The sequence below is a fragment of the Brachypodium distachyon genome, chromosome 3, assembly GCF_000005505.3.
Source record: "Brachypodium distachyon strain Bd21 chromosome 3, Brachypodium_distachyon_v3.0, whole genome shotgun sequence".
Classification (NCBI taxonomy): domain Eukaryota; kingdom Viridiplantae; phylum Streptophyta; class Magnoliopsida; order Poales; family Poaceae; genus Brachypodium; species Brachypodium distachyon.
The window spans coordinates 51,926,103-51,944,424 of NC_016133.3; the positions used below are offsets into that span (position 1 = coordinate 51,926,103).

An 18,322-nucleotide genomic window follows, 5' to 3' on the forward strand; every position below is an offset into this window, starting at 1 on the left:
TCGCTTTCGAGCTGACTGAAACAACTTGACTCAAAATGTGTGGTTCTGTGAACGGTTTTCTGTTAACTGTGGTCATCGACATGACTGCCACAAAAACTGTGGTTTTATGAAATTTACCCAACAAAAGACCACACTCGTTGCTCGTAGCGGTCTTGCTGTGAGTGGGGCGGCGTCCAACGTCCTCCGCTCCACCGCCAAAGCCGTTGGTCCCCCTCTCATTCTGTTTGCTGCTCCGGCGGCATGAGGGAGAAGGGACCTCACTCCTTCGTCTTGACCTAGTAGTTTAGGTTAGGATTTGTTTGTTGTTGTGCGTCGTTGGGGTGGTGGGAGCGGCGTCCGGCGAATAAACTTGCCTCAACTCTATTGTCACACCGGCGGCGACCTTCATGACGGCGATTTGGAGTTGATGGCATCGTGTGCTTGTCGGTCCTTCAGATCAACAGCTTGGTCTTCTTGCCGTTGTTCAGATCGTGCGAGATCCATTTCTCGGTGTGGCACTGACGTTTTTCCTTATCCGGGAAAAATGTTGGGGGCGGCGTGAGATGGTTGCTCTGTAGCGAGGATGTTGGTCCGAAGGTGGTGGATCTGTCGTTCTTCCATGACTTCGTCGATGGGATGCGGTGGATCTGGTTTCAAGGCGGCACAGGAACGTCCCTGGTTCACGTGCCACAACGACATGTGTTGTTCATCGACTAACAAACCCTCGTTGGCGATGATGCTTCTTTGGATCTGGCAATGGTGAAGGCTCGGCGTCTCTTCCAGCGTTCATCTAGTCGGCGTTGGAGGTTGGCGGCGGCCGCTGGCTTCGACGAGTGCAGTAACTCCGAGGAAACATTATTTTTCTATCCGTTGGGTTTGCTCTGTGAATTTTCCGGGATAACTTTTTTTAATGGTCTGTCTTTTCGTTTCCATGTTTATTTGTTCATGTAACTTGGTTTCAATTAATGATATATGTGGCTGTTCTAAAAAAATAATCCGCATGCACATCCGATTTTCCTGATGTAGAATTTTAAAAATTCGCTACAATGAATACGTGAACAATCCCATATCCACTAGATATAGGGGGTGTTTGGATGCTTCCCGGCAAGGTGCCTGGGCGAAGAAGTGCCTGGGAGCAATTTGAAGTCTGTTTGCTTGGTGTCCTGAAAGTAGAAGCCTGGCATGGCCCTTTTCTTGTTGTAATTAGAGCGACTCCAGCCGTCCCACCCATATGGCGTCCGGCCTGCCATATTTTTGGGCCATATGGAGGTGGGGGGGGGGGGGGGGCGCCGGTGCAAAGAAAAATTTGGGGGCTTGTCGCGTCCTAGCCGGGGCCTCGACAGTAAATTCGAAGAAAATTTAAATTAGGCGAGTTTTCATCAAAATATGCGACATTTCATAAAGTTCGGTGACATTTCATTAAACTTGCGATAATTTACATAATAGAAAAAACTAGTCGTCTAGGCGGTCCATCCACGAGTCGCCCATGCTGTCGCCGTCGTCGCCGGAGATGTCGAAGTTGAAGCCGGAGTCATCGTCGGAGTCAAGGACCATGACTCCCGGCTCCTGCTTCACCGGTGCGAGTGCCGGCTTCGTCGCCTCCTTGGCCGCCTCGTCGGCCGGCCAGGCCTTGACCTCGGCCTCGGACGCGTAGCCGAGGGGCTGGCACCGCTCTACCACCTGCCGCTCCGCCTCCTCCTGGCTGGCACGCTCGACGGCGTGCTGACCCGGGTACTCCTCTGGGTCGTCATCGCCGCGGTGCTCGATGGCGGCGCTCTCGTATTCCGGAGGAGGCGTCCCGTCCTCCGGCTCTGGCTTCGGCTGGATGAGCGCCGAAGTGGCCCGCCGTGCTCGGGCCGACGAAGAACCCGGCTTATCTTTGATGGGCCAGGGTGTGCGCTGTCACCGAGGTGGACGACGAGGAGCCGGAGCCACCGCCCAGGTAGTGGTGGCGTCCGGCCGGTGGAGGAGGGAAGGCCACGCCTCCGTTGACGGAGCACGTCGTCGACGGAGCGCCCCCGCCAGAAGGCGTGCCGCCCGTCGATGTTGTTCCGCACCGTCGGGTGCGGCACATCGCGGACGGCGCGCTCGTGCTCGTCGGCGAAGAGACCGGCCCATGCCGGTCTCGCGGTCCCACTCCGCCGAAGCCTGCTACTCCAGCGTCAGGACGGGGACGAAGTGCGCCCAGATGCGCTCCTGCCGGCGCGCCCCCGTCGGCACCAGGGCGACAGGCCTGCCGCCCTAGCTGAGCTGCCAGCCGTGGGGGAGTCGGCAGTCCGGCGGCGAGAGGTAGCCGGCCTGCCGAATCGCCTCGGCCTCGTCGAGGCGAAGCCGCCGCCGCTCGTCCCAGTTGTTGCCGGCCATCTAGTGCACGAGGGAGAGGAGAGGAGAGGGCGAGGGAGGAGGGGCTGGCGAGGGGAATGCCGAGCACCGCCGAGGGCAACCGCTTTTATAGCGGCGGAACGCGAACCGGCGGGGGTGAATGCGGCAATAATGGGCGGCGGGAATGCGCGGGGGCGGCCGCGTGGCACCCGGCGCGTCTTGACCCGGCGACCGACATTAATCATCTCGGGCGCCCCCAGCTCCGTTTAGCCTGCCAAGCACGCACGAGGCCTCCGATTTTGAGCGCCTGGACATGCCCCACTACTGTCTGACACTAATGGAAGGCACGTGATGGATTTTATAGAATAAAAACAATAGCAAATGAGCAGCCATGTACAACTTTATTGTTTGATACTTTGTCAGACCTGTCCCCCGACCAAACAATTCTAGCCCAATCTAGCCTGACCGCAAGAAAAATAAAACCTCGAGTTTCAATCAGGCTCAACTTTTTCTTAGGCATGGTACTCGGGTCTCTAACCAACAGGTCCATGGTACTTCCTCCGTCCCCATATTAAGTGCCGAAATATTACATGTACCTAAACGTTTTTTAGATATAGTTACATTCATATTTGGGCAAATCTGGATCATTTAATATGGAACGGAAGGGGTAGCAGATATGGTATGTTGATAACCGATGTATGTGGATTATCCATTATTTTTGCGGATTATTTGATGCCAATTAGGATTATCCAATAAAATTAGGCTAGCTCAAATGTAGAATATAATCTCGATTGCACTTGGGCGGTTGCACATCACGGCATTGTTGTGCTACCAACTGTATTGCTCCGGCTGCTCAACGTGATGGATAAAGATGCGGATGACATCAGTCTGTTCGACCACAAAAGCAGAGCAGCCTGGGCCAACTCTGTGTTAATTAATCAATGACTTCCTGTACACAAATAGCCCTATTTTAATTTTCAAGCTTAGAGCACCCAAGGTACCACTTGCAATCAGCTCAGCTTACAATTTCTTTTGACTTTGTAAATCATTGATATTCCTCTTTATTTCCTGTGAATGTATACAAGTATCAGCCACCTTCCAAGCTCTTGTATATTAACTCATGAAAAAGATATTTGCGAATATGTCATAGGGATAGCTATGCATTCATTTAAATATTTGATTTTTACATGGTGGAAATAAAATCGTATGTTCTTCCATGTATTTATCCGATGTTTTTTGTCTGCTTCTGGTTCAAGACCGCGCTGTTTTAGATCCGAATCCGTAGTCTGATATAATCCACATTTGAATCCGTATCCGACCATTATCCGCTCCGTTCGAATCTGCCAAAAAATTATGGCAAAAGATATGAAAAGACCATTACCCGATTTAATCCATTTACATCTCTAATTCCAGGGCATCCGATACTTACACGAACAAATCTTGCATGTGACATTTCTCCTATATGTTTGGAACATCCTTTCAAGAGCCCATGAAAAATCAACCGAAGTCATTTGCGGCATTTGAAACATACCCATGCCAAAAATAGGTATTTAGCAAATCTTAGTTTCCTTGCAACATAGGCAACATGAGAAGAAACATGTTTGATGCATATAACAACCCATCGCAATAGACTTGACAGCTCGTTTGGCAACCAAGAATTCATTTTATTTGATCAAAATGAAATGAAATCCAATTTTTGATAGGATTTCATTTGGTTGAATTTGAATTCCGGGTGAATAAACATGTTTGTCTATCACATGGAATTGAAGAATGATTGACAATTCCAGAGAAATGATGGCATTTAGAGAGAAATTGAGATTAGTTATAGTGTGATTCCCTGAAATTTGACATTGAATTCCTGTGGATAATTTCGTGCCAACCAAACAAGTTGTTTTTTGAATAAAAATGTATTCTACAATTTTATGTCCAAATGATGGATGCCAAACAAGCTGTGAGAGTAATTGCAACATCCCTGTCATGCATTTGAGCAAACAACATAGGTTCCTTTCGGCATGATGAAACAACTTGCAACATGAAAATCCCAAATCGACTAAACTCTCACCATCAACGATTGAGACGCCGGCCTTCGCCGATTCAGCCACACTGACAACGAATACGGCTCGCTGGAGTTCCGTCGGATTTCTACTGATTAACTGCAATAATAGTCATCTTAATTTATCAGTTCGGCATTTGGACTCAAATTTAGAAAAAAGTTGCTACATCGGTGTCATCTTTGGAGTATGATGACGTGGAATTTTTGTGGGTAAGAACGTAAAGAATTATTATTTTTTAGATGATCCGGGACAACGTTCCGGATCCTAACTTTTCATTGAAACCTGGCAACAAGTTCGGGAACGTTAAGAATTGGCTTCCAACAATTAAACCTGCGCCTTTAGTTCATCGGCATTTCTCGTATTCAATTCAATGCACTGCTGAAACTCCTGAACTTCTTAATTGCTTCTCCCGTGAGTTATGCGATCAATATATATGTCCCCTTCCTGCATTATGTTCCTTTGCCCCTTTTAATTCCATGGAGACGCCGTATGGAGTGCTGGAGCTCCTGCTGGTCAGCGCCGAGGGGCTGAAACATGCGCATCACTTAGGTCCGTCCGTGGTTGCTATCCTTTTCTCAGAATCTCTAATGACTCTTGTAGCATCTCACTGTGCTCACCCATGCAGTTCTGCTTGCGCGTGCGCAGGGCCGCAGAGGCACTACGTAACCATCCAGTGCGGCGAGCTGATCCGCACCAGTAAAATCACACATGGTAGGTGCTCAACAGACTGCTCCAACATGAATTTTTTTTTGGAATCGTTGTAGAATTTACCGAGTCCGAAAATTCTGGTCGATTTTTGTATGTATTGTTTTCGCGCTCTCAGGTAAGCATAGGAAGATTTGGTGGAACGAGAAGTTCAGGTTCCCGCTATCACCCGTCGAGTGCAGGGGGTTGTTGGCAGAGGTCACGCTCAAGATCATGGAGAGAGACAAGTTCTCTGAGGACAGTTTGGTTGGCGAAACCAGGTGAGTGATCTCTGTTGTTTAATAAAGCCAAATCCTTGTCGTCAAAAAGGAAAAAGAAATGAGAAATTTGAACTCCGGAGTGAAAAATCATCAGTGTCTAACTCCAACCTTGTGCAGAGTGAACGTCGGCGATATCATCAGGGAGGGCATCGAGAGAGAGTTCCTGCAAATGAAGCCTGTCCCGTACAACATCGTGCTCCAGGATGGCACCTACAAGGGAGAGCTCAAGCTTGGCCTCAAGTTCCTCTCCGGCGTGAGGACACTCACTAGCTGATATAATGTTTGGTCATTTCAATGTTTGCAACAAACAGATTCTTATGGATCTCAACGCGAGCGTATGCAGGTAAACCTGAAGTCAAGCTACGTGCCTCCGAGGCAGCAGCAGTTCGTTGTGTACAAGCCTTTTCTGAACATCATGCTGCCGTGCATCCCGTGGAGGAGGTTCTTCTTCTTCTGCACTCGCTCGAACAACGGACATCGCAAGAATATATAATAATCCGTGAAACGCTCGTCGCTATGCTTCTTTTTCTCTGTGTGTTTTTGTGCATGGAGGAGATCTCTTCAACACTTGTTGCAGTTTCTCCAAGATTCTGAAGTACATTTAGCTGTTTGCCAGGAAAGAAGTGTCACTACTCACTAGCAATGCATTCTGGACATGAGCATATGTGTGGACGTTCCTTTATGATGATGGTTGAGGTTAACTCTAGACCTAAATGAGCGTTCGGTGATGTTTGGATTGTCTATCACTAGCTGGTGGTATTTGAAAGTCGACAAGTAGTTTAGATAGGTGAGCAGCTTCCTAAACTGTTTCTCCCCTCGTTGCTACTTTCGGCTTGCGACCTTTAGTTTTGACCGTTTACTTTGCATCGACGGTGTACTCATGTTTGACAACCCCTGGGAAAACGGTTTGTTGTGTTTTTATGTCATATGGGAATTTCATATTTCTCAATCTTCCGAGTTAACGTCATAAAACCTAAAGTAATAAATTATGTAGTCACTTTGTGTTGTGCTTGAGCCTTGAAGTGGCTGGTAGTCAAATGCAGCTATACAACCCAAAAATCCAGCTCACGTGAATCGTTGATCTCAACCCTATCCAATGGTTGAGACGCCTCTTTGAGCTAGGAGGAAAAAAAACTAGGCTTTGTCTCCTCGGTTAAGAGTTTCTTTGGTGGCTGGTTTGTGAGAGAGCAAGGGGGAATAAGAGCAACACACCATACACAACCAAAGAGAGGAAAAGAAACTATGTCCAGATTGGTGGCTTTGTGTCGCCAAACTTGTTCATTGGAGTCTCAAACGTGGTTGGATCGGCTCCAAACTTGATGAGTTCGTTCCACACTTAGAGCACGTTGTTTTGGTCAGTTGGTATGAGGACTAATGGTCAGAGTACCTAATTAGAGGCTGATTTAGTTAGATCTATTTGGTGGATACATAGAGGTGCGCAGTCTTGGGATGTCGGCAGTTTGAGGGGTCAAACATGTGACTGAGCAGAAATTTTGTCCCTTGTTCATGACTCCTAGTACCATGTATCTATCAAGCTTCACACAATTTGGATCAGCGGTTTAAGAACAATAATCTAAAAACCCAAGGGGACATAAATTGTGTATCTCTGTCTAGTTAGTTTAAAGTTATATCTTATTTTTGAAGTTATATTTTATTGCTCCTCTTGAGAGTGGTTGTTGTTGATGCCAATAACAAGTTTGTAACTTATTTTTCTTGTTGTGAATATTCAATTTTATCCATTTTCAACAGTGGAAATTGTAGTGGATTGGTCGGTCCCGTGGTTTTTACTCACCATGAGGAGGTTTCCCACGCAAACCATTGCGTGTATTATGCACATCGTGTTTATTTTGCTACCTACTTGTTGGTCGGCACTATTTGCAGAGTCCATTACAAGTTGAAGTGGTTATGTTATGCATATTTCTAGTGTCAACAAACTGGTTTATTGCATTGTTGATGTCCATCCCCAACAGTTTGCAAGGGAATATGTTATTAAGAAAAAAGCCAAAAACATCGCTACATGGAATGGTTTCGGTGAAGGTGAACGCCAAATGGCATTTGATTTCCTCCTCGAATTTGCATCGCCCGAGAATTCATCAGAGCTAGATGTAGGATTAGCTGCCAAAGAGTTTCTTCGGATCGATAGTGTAACGACTCGAGTCTCATTGAATCGCGCAAAAGTAGGCTGCCACAAACGATGGAGCCTTGAGGCAGGGAATGCACATCGGCGACAACGGCGAGTTACCGCCCCCAATCTATGTAGATGGCCAGGCTAGGCACTAGCTGAAGCCGACTGTCTAGCCATGAAGAATAGGGTATGTAGAACTCCATGCCATAGATATCTCCATCGAAGCCACTCCAACGAAATGGACGAAGACTTACCATTCTGGATTGAAAGACCAACGAAGGAAAGTTTTTTGCACCACCTCATGGACGTCATCATCAAAGAAAGCTCCATCGAGGAGAGGGGGGATCAGAGGACCGCTAAGAAGCATCGACACCACCTTTGTCAAAACACCCTCGATGCGAGGCCCGAATCACGTGACACTAGACATGCTATGCTAGACCTTCCAATAAGACAAATCAGAGACCTAAAAAATCCTTCCGTCCCATTGCAGGAGATGTGGACTAAGGGAGCCAAACACTCGGCTTCCTTGACCAAAAGTACTATGCAATCGATTCGTTGGTAGTCATAGATTCCTAAATTTAAATTACAATTTATAAAAAAATATAGAAATGATTGATTAAAATAGAATACTCCCTCATATGTACTCCATCCGTTCACACTTGTTCAAAATAACGACAAGAATTTAGAAACGGAAGGAGTGTCACAAAAATTATAGCACGCAATTCACACTTCTTCTACAATGGTATAATTTTGTAAAGCGAATAGCTCATATGTACTCCATCTGTTCCTAATTAATTGGCCCCGGCTGTTTGGCAAACAAATCCTTGTAAATTTCTTAAATAAACCTGCAGTCCACATTTTCAATTAAACGTGGACTGCGCATTGATTTCAAAAACAACAGAGGGTTTTGTCGCAAAAGTTCCAATAGAATGTGGACTGCAACTTTATTTCAAAAATTTACAGGGGTTTCTTTGCAAAACAGCCGGCGTCAATTAATTAGGAACGGAGGGAGTATTGTTCAATTGATCGTGTTATTAAAATTAAAATATTCAAATATGTTCATCAAAATACCATCTCACCCCAATGAAAATGGTGTGGAGTGAATAAGCGGATCCGGAGCGCTCTTCCCCATCGATTGAGGTGTGTTCGGATGTTCTCTGGCTTCCAACTTTCCAAAACTCCACCGTGAAGCAACGCCGAACACTATAACTCCAAGAAGGTAGATCCGGGAAGCCAACCCAATTTGCTATACAAAACTCGGAGCACCTCTTTTGGAGATTCCTGGAGTAGCAAAACATGGAGCAACGTGAAATTACGGAATACTGCCGCCGCTTTAAGTGAAAAACGGTTCAGAGCACCTCCTTTCCTCGAGCCGACTGCAATTGGATGCCATAGACTTGTTGCTGGCAGGGTCGCCTCCATTTGTCCTCCAGTAGTCCACTTCCTCCTCCCTCCGTCCAATCCTCCATTACCCTCGCCCAATCCTCCTATCCGTCGCAGCCACATCTGCCGAGTCGCCCGCCGAAGGAGCAGCTGCCGCGACCAAGGAACAACGCCCGCATGCCCTAGCCGCCTCTCCTGACTCGTCCCCCCAGATTGACGCGCGAGCGACGAGCTTGCCGACGGCATCCTAGTCAGCGAGATCAGCCCGTACAGTCCCGCGGTCTTTCTCGAATCCTCGATCTCTCGACGGTTCGATCCCCCTCGATGGCCACTCCGCAGGCTCGATTGGGTGCTCCAATTCTGGGCTTCGGTTGGATACAATTTGTACTAATGGGCTTCCGGCCCAGCAGCCAATGGGAGCAGCACCGAACATTTTTCACTCCACCGACGACGCTGGATTGAATCGGGATTGGGAAGCTGGATCGGTGGATTTCGTGAAGTGGGAGGACTTCCGAACACTCCCTGAGGCTGCTGGCTGCGACAGTGCGGCTGCACGTCGTTGGGCGGTGGCCTCGAAACATCCGGAGAGATGGAAGTCCCAGCTCCCACGACGCCGTGCCCATAAGGCCATAACCCTCTCCGCCTTTGCAAGCAGGTAGAGCCGGACGGGGGAGGAGAAGCGGCGGAGACAAGCTTTTACCTCTCCTCCTCCTGTGAAGCATCCTGCGAAGCAGCCACCGGGAGTTTCCTCTCAGCAGCCCCAAGGTAAGGGAAGCTTTTGACCCCGAACTAGCGTAGACCACTAGGTAGTGCCTTGGAGAGCCTCTTGTTCGCTTAGGCCGAATCGAGTGCGTGTTTCTGCGCATGTCAGGTGTTCGATGAAATGTCTGTTAGTGGAGTACAGCTTGCGAGGTAAAGACTCGATAATCTACCTTGCGTGTATAGGCTGCTCGATGAAATATCTCGTGGAATGGAGCACTTTGGATTTTGAGCTTAGCGCTACTGCTCGTGGTGCTGTCTCAAATTCGCTCTGTGTGCAAGGCATAAGAAAGGACGTCAGCCAGATTTAGTGTCACTCTGATTGCTGGTCGTTTGTACTCGAAGTTAGTGTTACAATGCGATGCTCCATTGGCGATGCCGTTAGTACCTAGCTCAAATGTCCTTTATAGTTAGATCATCTCCCATGCAAGATACTTCTCTTTTGCTTAAGACCATGTGAGAGCTATTTTGCTATGCTAAATTTGTTTTTCCATTTCCTACCTCTTGCAGATCTCAGTCAGCTGATTGGTTGACATCTCCATTATGAAAGACTACCTTGTTGTGTGTTTGTAAAAGATGAGCTCAAATTGTAGAGCCTCAAAAGCTCAAAAATCAACAATCAGTTATCATCGGCTTCCATTAGATGCGCACCAGTTATTTGAGCCGGATGCATTTCTTAGAAAGGATCGCAGTGCCAATTGTCAATCTCAAAGTACTCAATCAGCTAGCAGACATACTGATAGAAGATTAACTACTCAGTTAGTATCAGCATTGACAGGAATCTGGAATCTTGTTGGTCAGCCAGAATCTTCTGTCACTGATGAAAGATCTGTGAGCGATGGGATTTTGCATAAGGAAGACCCTCTTTGCTTTAGCAGGGACCGAAAAGGGCACGCGTTGACCGCTCGCTGTACTGAAAGCTCAACTGGTCTTACATCTCAAACCTGTTTATCAACACCAAAATCAATTCATGAAGATCTTAGTTTGGTGAAGAAGATATTAATAGTCACATCATGTGGCAACATGTTCAGTGCTTCTTTCACATGGAGACATGTCCCTCTCACTAATAAACTCGGGAACATGAATTTTTTGCAATGTGAAAATATATACCCCACAAAAACTGAAAAGATAAGAACTAATAGTGATGCTGCTTCCAGCATTATGGACATTAAGGAAGATGAGTGCTTCGGAAGGGAGGGTAACTATTTCAGTCAAACAAGAAACATGCCAACTGAACATGTGGATATTTCTAGAGAACATCCTGATTCATCAGCTTGCTCATCTGAGCAAATGGAAGTCAGCAAAGATGCGAGGATGATGCTGGAAAAACACATTTTTAGCACATGCGAACATATTCAAGTTGAGGACTTGACATGCACATCTTCTCTGGCAGCTGATGCTGTTATTGTTAACCCACCAAATGCAGATCAATATACTAGCGAGGAATATATGTCTCAGAAGCATTCTGTAGAGAAGTGTTCACCAGAGTTTGGATCATTCTTTCGACGTCGATGTCATGATGCTGTTAATGTGAACAAGCATGCTGTCGCGGGAGCAATAGCTGGGACAGTTGTCAGTATTTCTCTGCATCCAGTAGATACAGTGAAAACCATTATTCAGGCTAACAGTTCTGGACAAAGTTCATTCTACCACATACTAAGGCGCGCCCTTGTTGAGAGAGGTAATGTTTTGGATGATATTTATACACATTGACATGCTATCAGTTTTCCGAAAAAATATTTTATTTCCATGTACAGTTTCCTGTTGAAAACATTAATTACTACAGTGGAATTTTTCATCCTTGACAAATATATTTTTTACAGGTGTTTTAGGTCTTTATGGAGGGCTTGCTAGCAAAGTTGCTTGTTCGGCACCAATTTCAGCTATTTATACCTTAACTTATGAAATAGTAAAGGGAGCTCTTCTGCCTACTTTGCCAAAGGTGATTTCAGTTTAATTTTACAACTGGTATCTAACTAGTGTTTCATTCATACACACTTCAATCTTATATGCGTTTGTTACATTGACATCTCTTCAGGACTATCATTCAATTGCTCATTGTGCTGCTGGTGGTTGTTCTAGTATTGCAACATCCTTTGTTTTTACACCCAGTGAATACATAAAACAACAGATGCAAATGGGCTCACAGTATCAGAATTGCTGGTATTTAATTTTTATCGCCCCCTTATTGGTTGTTTATTCATTTTCCTTTCTCAGAAGCGTCTTTTTCTGTGCTAACCAGTAACAAGAAATGGCAGAGACATGCTAATTCATCAGCCCTAGTTCTGTATCCTGACAATATGTCAATAACTTGTCTTTGTGTTTCTTGTTGAAATTATTTGGTACTGTTACTCGCAGTTCCCTATACTTTTATTCAGGCTCTAATAAGAGTTCCATGACATCAGGAAGGCTTTAGTAGGATGTCTTCAAAGGGGTGGCATTGCTTCATTATATGCTGGATGGGGTGCTGTTCTTTGTAGAAATATACCACATTCTGTAGTAAAGGTATCTCAAAGTTTAAACAATTTCACACCCAAATGTCCCAAAATTTAATTATGGAGTTGCTTTTGCGGTTTGATTTTGGTGTTCACATCTTTTGAAATTTGCAGTTTTATGCCTACGAGAGTCTGAAGCAGTTTCTGTTGAATGCATCACCTGCTGATGCTAAACTTGATTCTGGCCAGACGGTTAGCTCCTGAACCTGAAGTTGTTAAAGCATCTTATTTTCTATGCTGTTTTTTATTCAGAATTGAATTAGTACTCTGGCCAGTTCTCATCACTAAATTCAGTTTTGTATTGATACCCACTTACCTTAAATATGAATAAAAATACTCCACATCCCTTTAAGTATGAGTTCGATTCAATTCAATTACACATTACTCCACATCCCTTTAAGTATGTGTTCGATTCAATTCAATTACACATTCCTAAAACCTAATTTTAATGTGAAGTGCTGGTGGGTTGGTTAAACTCCTTTCTTCCTTCACATGTCAGCTTCTTTGTGGAGGTTTTGCTGGGTCAACTGCTGCTCTGTTTACAACTCCGTTCGATGTTGTCAAGACGCGTGTACAGTTACAGGTAATGCAGCACATGCTTACGCCACGTTACCAGTTATATCAGTATACGAATAACTTTGGCAAGAAATCATGCTTTTGTCTTCTTTTTCCCAGTTCTATGCACTTCTTTTCTTCAATTCTTCAAAAATCTAAAGTAATGGTTGCTGCAGAACTAATTTTGAATATACGTTAATTAGGCACTCAGCCCCGTTAGGAAGTATGAAGGGGTTCTTCATGCACTTAAACAAATTTTTGAGCAAGAAGGATTGCGGGGTCTCTACAGGTACAAACATTAATAGAGAATAATACTATTGACTTACCTTGATATTTGATGTATATTTGTACCAACTCCTGTTAGACTAATTCAAATTATCGTTCGGCATCTTTGTTTCCAGGGGTTTAACTCCAAGGTTGGTAATGTATGTATCACAAGGGGCACTATTTTTTACATCCTATGAGTTCCTGAAAACAATTATGTTTCCTGAGCAAGAGCTTCCTGCAAGGAGCTTTTGATCATGAAACGACTTTTTCAGCACCTGTGGAATCTTCGTGTCGATCTCATGAACTAACATCTGGGATGGTCTGACTAGAGGATTGTAATTGCGGTTGTCGAACCATCCAGTTTTTTAGGTGTTACAACCAACTAGTGTATATCAGTTTTGATACATAGGCATTGAAACTTGGTCATTACCATTTTGAGTAGAAACGCAACATCTATGCTACAGAAATTTTGTATGACATGTAAACACCCTTTGGGAGAATATGTGAATACGATCATATACTAGCTTTGTATTCTTGCAGGAAAAAATAGTTGCATCTGAATTTTGCACTCCACATGAATGTCGGAACACCAGATCATAGCTTGCGGCTGGTGACGCATTGAGATCACTACAGTCGGCAGGAGTGAACAGTTGGGTTTGGATAAAGAGTATTTATGCCTGCATTTCCATTTCTATGTTTGGCAACGTGGGGTGCAGAGTCCTGCACATGTGAAGCTCAAAATGAAGCATACAACAATGGAGAACTCGTGGCGCAAACAAGCCGCCTCAAATCTTGCGTACCACTTCTATATTAGGCGTATCCACGTACGTGCAGACACAGGTTTAATTACTACCCTTGCAGGCAGACCATTTTTAGGACAAGAAGCAATCTCTCGTGTGTAATCTCATTCATGCATATTTTCTCTTCTCTTGGACCCCTTCGCCTTCCTTTGCAGCTGGATTAATTGCATGTTTCTTCTCCAATGGATTATCGTCGGGAGCGCTTAGCCGTCCTCCTCCTTTTCCTCACCGCCTCGCTGTTGGCCACCACCACCGGCGTTGTCGCCCACAACGACAATGCTCCGCACAGGAACTACCTCATCATCGTGCGCAAGCCCTACGAGTACGACCAGCATGTGTACAAGAACGTGTCGAGCTGGCACGCCTCGCTGCTGTCGTCCGTGTGCGACATGGCCAAGGAGGAGCTCGCCGCCGACCCGGGCGCCCTGCCGCGCCTCATCTACTCCTACCGCAACGTCGTCAATGGCTTCGCCGCCCGGCTCTCCACGGACGAGGTGCACAGGATGAGCAAGATGGACTGGTTCGTCAGGGCCATCCCGGAGAAGACCTACACGCTCATGACCACGCACACGCCACGGGTGCTCGGGCTCACCGGCCCCACCATCTTCAACCCCGGCGTGTGGAACCGGAGCAACATGGGCGAAGGCATGATCATCGGCGTCCTCGACGGCGGCATAAGCCCCGGGCATCCGTCCTTCGACGGGACCGGCATGCCGCCCCCGCCCGCCAAGTGGAAGGGCCGGTGCGACTTCAACGGCTCCGCGTGCAACAACAAGCTCATCGGCGCCCGGTCCTTCTACGAGTCGGCCAAGTGGAAGTGGAAAGGCATCGACGACCCCGTGCTCCCCATCGACGAGAGCGTGCACGGGACGCACGTTTCGAGCACGGCGGCCGGCGCGTTCGTGCCCGGCGCCAACGCCATGGGCAGCGGCATCGGCACCGCGGCCGGCATGGCCCCGCGCGCGCACCTGGCGCTCTACCAGGTGTGCTTCGAGGACAAGGGCTGCGACCGCGACGACATTCTCGCGGCCATCGACGACGCCGTCGACGAAGGCATCGACGTGCTCTCCATGTCGCTCGGCGATGACTCTGCGGGAGACTTCGCGGCAGACCCCATCGCGCTCGGGGGGTTCAGCAGCATCATGAGAGGCGTATTCGTCTGCACGGCCGCTGGCAACAACGGGCCGGACCCGGCAACGGTCGCCAACGAGGCGCCGTGGCTGCTCACCGTGGCCGCGGCCACGAACGACCGGAGGTTCGTGGCCAACGTGTTGCTTGGCGACGGGGCCGAGATCAGCGGGGAATCGCACTACCAGCCGAGGGAATACGTGAGCGTGCAGCGGCCGTTGGTAAAAGACCCTGGCGCCGACGGCACGTGCTCCAACAAGAGCCTCCTGACGGCCGACAACGTCCGCGGGAAGATCGTCCTTTGCCACACCGGCGGCGACGCGACCAACCTCGAGAAGGGGGTCATGCTACGCGACGCGGGCGCCGACGCCTTCATCATAATCTCCCCCGACTTCACCGGCACCGTGATCCAACCCAAGGCGCACGCGCTCCCGGCAACGCAGGTCGAATTCCTGACAGCGGAAAAGATCGAGGCCTACATAAACTCCACGCAGAACCCGACGGCGCAGCTGGCCTTCAAAGGGACGGAGTACGGCAACCGCATGTCGCCCGTCGTGGCGCCATTCTCGTCACGGGGCCCGAGCAAGCAAAACCAGGGGATCATCAAGCCCGACATCACCGGCCCCGGGGTGAACATCATCGGGGGCGTCCCCAGGCCCGCGGGGCTCGCGCAGCCGCCGAACGAGCTGGCGAAAAAGTTCGACATCATGTCTGGCACGTCCATGGCCGCGCCGCACATCAGCGGGATCGCCGCGCTGATGAAGAAGGCGCACCCGACGTGGTCGCCGGCCGCGATCAAGTCGGCCATGATGACGACGACCGACACGAGGGACCACCGCCGGATGCCGATCCTGGACCAGGACGGCAAGCCGGCCAACATGTTCTCCTTGGGCGCCGGCTTCATCAACCCGGCGAAAGCCATGGACCCTGGGCTCGTGTACAACCTCAGCGCCGAGGACTACATCCCTTACCTCTGCGGGCTCGGGTACAGCAACCACGAGGTGAACTCCATCATCCACCCGGCGCCGCCGATCTCGTGCGCGAGGCTGCCCGTAGTCCAGGAGAAGGACCTCAACTACCCGTCCATCGCAGTCATCCTCGACCAGGAGCCGTACGTCGTGAAGGTCAATCGAGCCGTGACGAACGTGGGGCGCGGCAAGGCGGTGTACGTGGCCAACGTCGAGGCCCCGGCGTCGCTGTCGGTGACGGTGATGCCGGACAGGCTCAGGTTCAAGAAGGTGAACGAGGTGCAGGCATTCACGGTGACCATCGGGAGTAGTACGGGGGGGCCGATGGAGGACGGCGTCGTGGAAGGGCACCTCAAGTGGGTCTCGCTCAAGCACGTCGTGCGTAGCCCGATCCTCGTCTCCTCCAAGAAGTTCTTCCAGGGTAATTCGACGGCTACTGAGCCTCCTCAAGGGCGCTGATCCGGAACTGGCAGCCTGGCCTGTAGTGATCTCTTCATCTTTATTAGTGGTATATATTCAGATGACGTCGAAATTCAAAGGTGTTTGGCCTTTGATTAGCTTCTTGTTAGGTGTGTATATAATGCAAAAGTGTTTACATGCGTGTTTGCAAAAGCACAATATGGTCACACCATCGGCTTTAATACCGGCGCGGTTTCGGCCGTTGGATCCTCGTCGAGATTCGCACGGACCACTGCTCCCCCCCACGTGATAGCCTCTGGCGCACAGATCCAACGGTGCAAATCGCGCCAGTACATACCGGCACCAGTATTAAAGACTTTGCACACACTATCAAACACAAACTTAAGTGAGAATATAGTCGCATGGCATCGGTAGAAGCAATTTGAAGTGGCAAGTACTCATGTGTTTTCCCAAAAGAAAAACGGACGAGCCGCCACAACAGGCCGCTGCGATCACGGAAGAACGCAGGGAATGCAAATAGCCCTCGACGTGGACTCGGTGCCTTTTCACGGTGCAGCTGTGGCCGTGGAGGAACATGAAGGGCTATATCGAGGTCACGCTAGACGAAAAATCGGTCGGAAACTCAAAAATCATGGCTATAGCCCGCGAAAATGGTTTAAACGGCGGTGTTTCTGCACTGACCCAAAAACGGCTCGAGACAGTGTGCCGGGGGGGTCGGGATATTGGAAAATCGGTGGAAAACCCGAAAAACATGGGGTATTGCACACGTAAATGGTCAATGAGTTGATGTTTCTGGACAGGCGCGCAAAACTCTCCGAATCCGTGTACTAGAGTCACTGTATCGAAAAATCAATCAAAAACACACACAAAAATATGTAAAGCTACAACCAACAAAAATGACCAAAACGGTAATTTTTCTTCACTGACTCAAAGTGCCCGAAACCGCTTGTAGAGAAGGCGCGATATCAGAAAATCAATTTGAAACCCAAAAATACGGATTATAGCACACTAAAATGGTCAAAATGCTCATTTTTGTACACCGATCCAAAACCGTGTTAAGGGGAGCACAATATTGGAATATTGAAAGCCCCAAAAAACATAAGCTATAGCGATGGAAAACGCTGATTTTTTTAACTAGCCAAAACGGCCCAAAATCATGTACCAACTATAGTAGTATTAGAAAATCCACCAAAAACCCAAAAAAACATCAGATATAGCTTACGGAGCAGTGATTTTCCTTGACAGACAAGTACTCCCTGAAATCGTGTATCAGAGGGTCACAAAAAACATGGGTTATAGCCATGAAATTGACGAGAACGCTAATGTTTTTTTGACAGGTTGATAAGACTGACCACAAACTTGTTGTGAGGGTCACGATATTGGAAAAATGGACCGAAACCCATAAAACGAAAAGGGAGAACAGTGATTTTCATGACTGGTCAAAAGTGGCAAGAACTCATGTACCAGGATCACGATATCGAAAAATCAGTGAAAACCTAAGAAAACATGAGCCCACGGAAACGGTCAAAGTGGTGATTTTTCTGATAAGCAAAAAAGACATGTCCTATCCCACCAGATTTGGCTGGAAATTTTTCGATTCGGTTTCACTCATACAAAGAACTATTAAAAAAATGTACTAAGTGTCTCGATATCGGAAGATCGGCTCAAAACCCAAAACAATTGAGATACAACCTGCGAAAACGGTCAGAACATGTGATTTTTTTGCTAACGGCTAAAAACGGCTTTCGCTAAACACATATCGAGTTATCGTCCAATCAGATGATCTGGGCCATGCTGCGGGAGTTGGACTTCGTGCACAGTTCAATCGCAAAATCTGTTGGGTCCAGCACTAGGTCGCACCCCCCCAGGGTCGTATAGATCACTTTCCTGATCTCGTTAGCTTTCGCCATTGCCAGGAATGGGCAGAGGCTTCTTTTGCTGGCCCTTGTGGCGTGTGACGGGGCACTTTCATCTTTCATGTAAACTACTACGAAAATAGTACAATAAGAGAGGTATAGTACTCCTAGCTAAACCTTGCATTGCATCGTTATCCCAGAGGAGATAAGCACCACTTGCTAATTAAATTGACCATTGGGTTATCA

The 18,322-nt window shown here is 47.8% G+C and overlaps 3 protein-coding genes across 4 annotated transcripts; all 3 read left to right on the plus strand.

Moving 5' to 3' along the window:
• Positions 1–4,831: 4,831 nt before the first annotated feature.
• Positions 4,832–5,594, plus strand: LOC100841553 (elicitor-responsive protein 3). Its single transcript, XM_024461469.1, has 3 exons — positions 4,832–5,066; positions 5,179–5,320; positions 5,438–5,594. The coding sequence occupies exons 1-3, from the start codon at positions 4,832–4,834 to the stop codon at positions 5,592–5,594; spliced, it is 534 nt and encodes a 177-aa protein (XP_024317237.1).
• A 3,688-nt stretch (positions 5,595–9,282) lies between these two features.
• On the plus strand, positions 9,283–13,465 carry LOC100830210 (calcium-binding mitochondrial carrier protein). The gene is made up of 9 exons (XM_003570000.3): positions 9,283–9,593; positions 10,098–11,268; positions 11,411–11,529; positions 11,626–11,750; positions 11,993–12,092; positions 12,197–12,274; positions 12,582–12,665; positions 12,841–12,926; positions 13,039–13,465. The coding sequence occupies exons 2-9, from the start codon at positions 10,164–10,166 to the stop codon at positions 13,154–13,156; spliced, it is 1,815 nt and encodes a 604-aa protein (XP_003570048.1). The 5' UTR covers positions 9,283–9,593; positions 10,098–10,163; the 3' UTR covers positions 13,157–13,465.
• Positions 13,466–13,588: 123 nt separating this feature from the next.
• Positions 13,589–16,397, plus strand: LOC100841862 (subtilisin-like protease SBT1.8). 2 transcript variants are annotated; one of them, XM_024462059.1, is made up of 2 exons: positions 13,589–13,728; positions 13,860–16,397. In XM_024462059.1, exon 2 carries the CDS (start codon positions 13,887–13,889, stop codon positions 16,257–16,259), a length of 2,373 nt encoding a protein of 790 aa, XP_024317827.1. In that variant the 5' UTR covers positions 13,589–13,728; positions 13,860–13,886; the 3' UTR covers positions 16,260–16,397. The 2 variants fall into 2 exon arrangements, with proteins under 2 accessions (XP_024317827.1, XP_003572795.3); XM_003572747.4 differs by having other exon boundaries at positions 13,614–13,744.
• Positions 16,398–18,322: the final 1,925 nt, after the last annotated feature.